Genomic DNA, 3,549 nt, shown 5'->3' with positions numbered 1-3,549 from the left:
TAAATAGGTGATTTGACTATGAAATCATCTTAAAAGTGAAAGAGAAAATGACAGAAAAGTATAATGACATGCTTTTCATAGTGTATTTAACCATGCAACATATATTTATTGAATGCCTATAATACATACATTAGGCTTGGTGATATGGGAGATAAAAATATAACTAAGGATAGATGGCTACCCTTGAACTTATTAACAATAATGATCATAGGGGAAGGGAGGGACAAATGAATGGGAAGAAATCAGATAGGGAGACAAAACATGAGACTCGACTCTGGGAAACAAACTGAGGGTTCTGGAAGGGGAGGTGGGTGGGAGGGTGGGGTGACTGGTTGATGGGCATTAAGGAGGGCATGTGATGTGATGGGCACTGGACGTTATACGGAACTGACGAATCACTGAACACTACATCAGAAACTAATGATGGGCGATAGGTTGGCTAATTGAATTTAATAAAATAAATAATAATGATCTGCTGTTAGGCCGCTCTTACTATGGACTATGCATTGCAGTAGATACTTTACAGAATGATCTCTTTTAATCCAAACACAACCCTCAGAACCAGGTATAATTATTATTCCTATTTCTCAGATGAAGCAGTTAGGACTATGAGAAATTATATATTGCCTAGCATCCCAGAGCCAGGACTTGAGATTATACAAACCACATCATTTAATTTCAAAACTGATCCCACACACTGATGCACTGCCCCTACTCCTCATGTTTATTGAAATGTTGGATACGACAGATGACATTAGAAATCATTCAGAGAGTGACTGAAGTTCAGAAGAGGAGAAGAGAATGAATAGGCGTTCACGCCCTACGTGCCCTGAATGTTTGTGACAGTCTAATTACATTTCTCCCTATGTTTGCAACACAGAGCTGGGTCCATGTGGATGATCTGTCCTGGAGTGGTGCTTCTGGATTAAGATTTTTCTTTAAAGCTCATCATAAATAATTACTGTTGAAATTAGGCAAATTGAAACAAGATCACATGTCCCCTCTTTTCCTTCTTGAATATGAGTTGATCTTGGGAAAACGGTAGGAGAGATGCCCTTTGTGAGTTATGTCTGTTCATCCCAAGGTTTTCAAGGAAGCAAGAAATCCAGGAAGCTGGATTTCCCTCTAGCCCCTTAGAGGAGAAGAAAAATAGATGGAGACTGACTGTCTTTCCTTTTCATCCCCAAACTCACGGGAAGGAATCTCACCTCTCCAACAGCTCATGATCACATATTTCCCCATAACATCACAAGCCAGGGGGAGCCCTATGATAAAACTCCCTGTTTTCTTAAGTCCTGCTCTTCTCCTGATTACTTATGGATAGAGAAACCAGGAGAGGGAAGGTTTTGTTCTGAGGCTCATCCCTGATACTGTTGATCTCAGACCTATGTGAGCTCTTTGTCCATGGGTCTCGTTTTCATTCTTGCTTTTCTATCATATGACTAGGTTTCAGTGTAACATCCATATATGTGTGAGTCAATACCTCATGAGCATTGTGTGTCCATAAATAGATGAGTGAATGAGTGAATGAATGAATAGCTTCTGCCTCTCGCTGTCATGACCCCTCCTTTCAAGAACTCTCTGATACTTTCTTGCGAATTTACTGAAAGCATTAATTTTCATTCCACTTCCACTAAAAATCATTTTGAAGACCATAAACTTCCTCTGCCTCATTTTCTCAAAAGATTCTTACACAATTTAGGCCAACTCTTGGCACTTAGAAATTAAGTTGTAGATACTTATGTGAAGAGACTTGACAAAAGAGGAGGAAAAGAGAGAATTCATTCTAATAATTCTCCATTTCTAACTCCAGACCTGCTTAGATTAGATCACGGCTCACAATGTGAACTAATATATCGTTGGTCCAATGTTTCCTCCTGTCTTTGTAACTCTCGGCAGAGAAAATCTGTTCGCTCAATGATCTGGGGAAATCACTCACTGTTGATGGAATTTGTGTTCCTGGCCTATCCCTCCCAACCGGAGCTCCGTGCCTTGTCCTTCCTCGGAGTCAGCCTAGTTTATACCTTGATCATCACTGGGAATGTGCTAATTATAATGGCCATCCAGACAGAAGCTCGTCTACACACACCCATGTACTATTTCCTGGGCAGCCTCTCAGGAGTAGAAGTTTGCTACACTGCTGTGGTGGTGCCCCACATCCTGGCCAACACCCTACAGTCAGAGAAGACCATCACCCTCCTGGGCTGCGCCATTCAGATGATCTTCCTCATCGGGCTTGGCAGTGCCGATTGCTTCCTCTTGGCCGTCATGGCCTATGACCGCTATGTTGCCATTTGCCATCCCTTGCAGTACCCTCTCACCATGACCTTCACTCTCTGTGGCCGTTTGGTCATGGCCTCTGTGGTCATTGGCTTGTTCCTGTCCATACAACTGGTGGCCTTCATCTTCTCTCTGCCATTCTGCCGGACTCGCACTATCGAGCACTTCTTTTGTGACGCCCCACCAGTGATGCGGCTTGTTTGCGCCAACAGCCACATCCATGAGCATTCAGTGCTCGTGGCAGCCACACTGGCCATTGCCATCCCTTTCTTCTTCATTGCCACCTCCTATGTCTTCATTGTGGCTGCCGTGCTCAAGATCCACTCAGCAGCTGGGCGTCGCCGGGCCTTCTCCACCTGCTCCTCCCACCTGTCTGTGGTCCTGCTGCAGTACGGCTGCTGTGCCTTCATGTACCTGCGCCCCAGCTCCAGCTACTACCCCAAACAAGATCAGTTCATCTCACTGGTGTACATACTGGGAACTCCAGTGCTCAACCCGCTTATCTACACCCTGAGGAACAGCGACATGAAGGGGACCCTGGGGAGACTGCTTACCAGGAATTGCCTCTCCCATTACAACTACGGGAGCTTCCAACCTTCAGGCAAGGGTTTGATTCCAGCTCCTGCAAATCTCCATGCAACTGGGATTTCTCCCAGAAAATGCTAAGAGTAATCTTTAAAAAATGGCATAAACTCTCCAGATATCGTTTAGCTACGTTGTATCAGAGACCTTGAAAATGCTTCTACTATTTCACTCAGTAATTCTCTTCTAGAGAGGAAATTAACAAATGAGCGTAACAATGAAAGTGAGAAGTATAACACTGCATCTTAGGTATCAGCTGGAAAGATATGGCTCATTCAATAAATTTTGACTGAAAAAATAATGAAAGGACTATATATAGAAAACTCAGTAAAGGAACCAATACAGTGGCAAAACATTTCATCCTAGCAGTCACAGGAAGCCACTATCATTCCTAGACCTCAGAGATGCAAGAGGGTACAGTTTTATCAGAGACTGTAAGAGCTAGGTTTATGGAGAGAAAACACTTGGTAGGAACTGTGGCTTTGAGAGGAAGAAGGAACAGTTGACAGAACTACGGTGAAGCAAGGAGAGAGCAGGGAGATAAATACCCCAATCTCTCTCTGCTTGTACCCTCCCAACCTGTGCCCTGTTTCCCATTGGCCAAACCCAACTGGATGCAAGAGGGAAGTGTGGACTGAATGATTCAGTTCTCAGAAATTAGCCTTTTGGAGCAAGACAAGCCAGAGA

General features: G+C 43.8%; 1 protein-coding gene across 1 annotated transcript; it reads left to right on the top strand.

Annotated features, from left to right (window-relative positions):
• The first annotated feature begins 1,917 nt into the window (after positions 1–1,917).
• Positions 1,918–2,946, top strand: LOC100475069 (olfactory receptor 10W1). Its single transcript, XM_011229261.1, has one exon. The coding sequence runs from the start codon at positions 1,918–1,920 to the stop codon at positions 2,944–2,946; it is 1,029 nt and encodes a 342-aa protein (XP_011227563.1).
• The last annotated feature ends 603 nt before the right edge of the window (positions 2,947–3,549 follow it).

Source organism: Ailuropoda melanoleuca, unplaced genomic scaffold (assembly GCF_002007445.2).
Source record: "Ailuropoda melanoleuca isolate Jingjing unplaced genomic scaffold, ASM200744v2 unplaced-scaffold4961, whole genome shotgun sequence".
NCBI classification, from domain to species: domain Eukaryota; kingdom Metazoa; phylum Chordata; class Mammalia; order Carnivora; family Ursidae; genus Ailuropoda; species Ailuropoda melanoleuca.
The sequence above is the reverse complement of the archived record's forward strand: the minus strand, read 5'-3'. Positions and strand labels throughout refer to the sequence as shown.

What these genes read in the sequence shown, in the direction of transcription:
- LOC100475069 (XM_011229261.1), top strand. Translation starts at nt 1,918, where the DNA reads ATGATCTGGGGAAATCACTCACTGTTGATGGAATTTGTGTTCCTGGCC.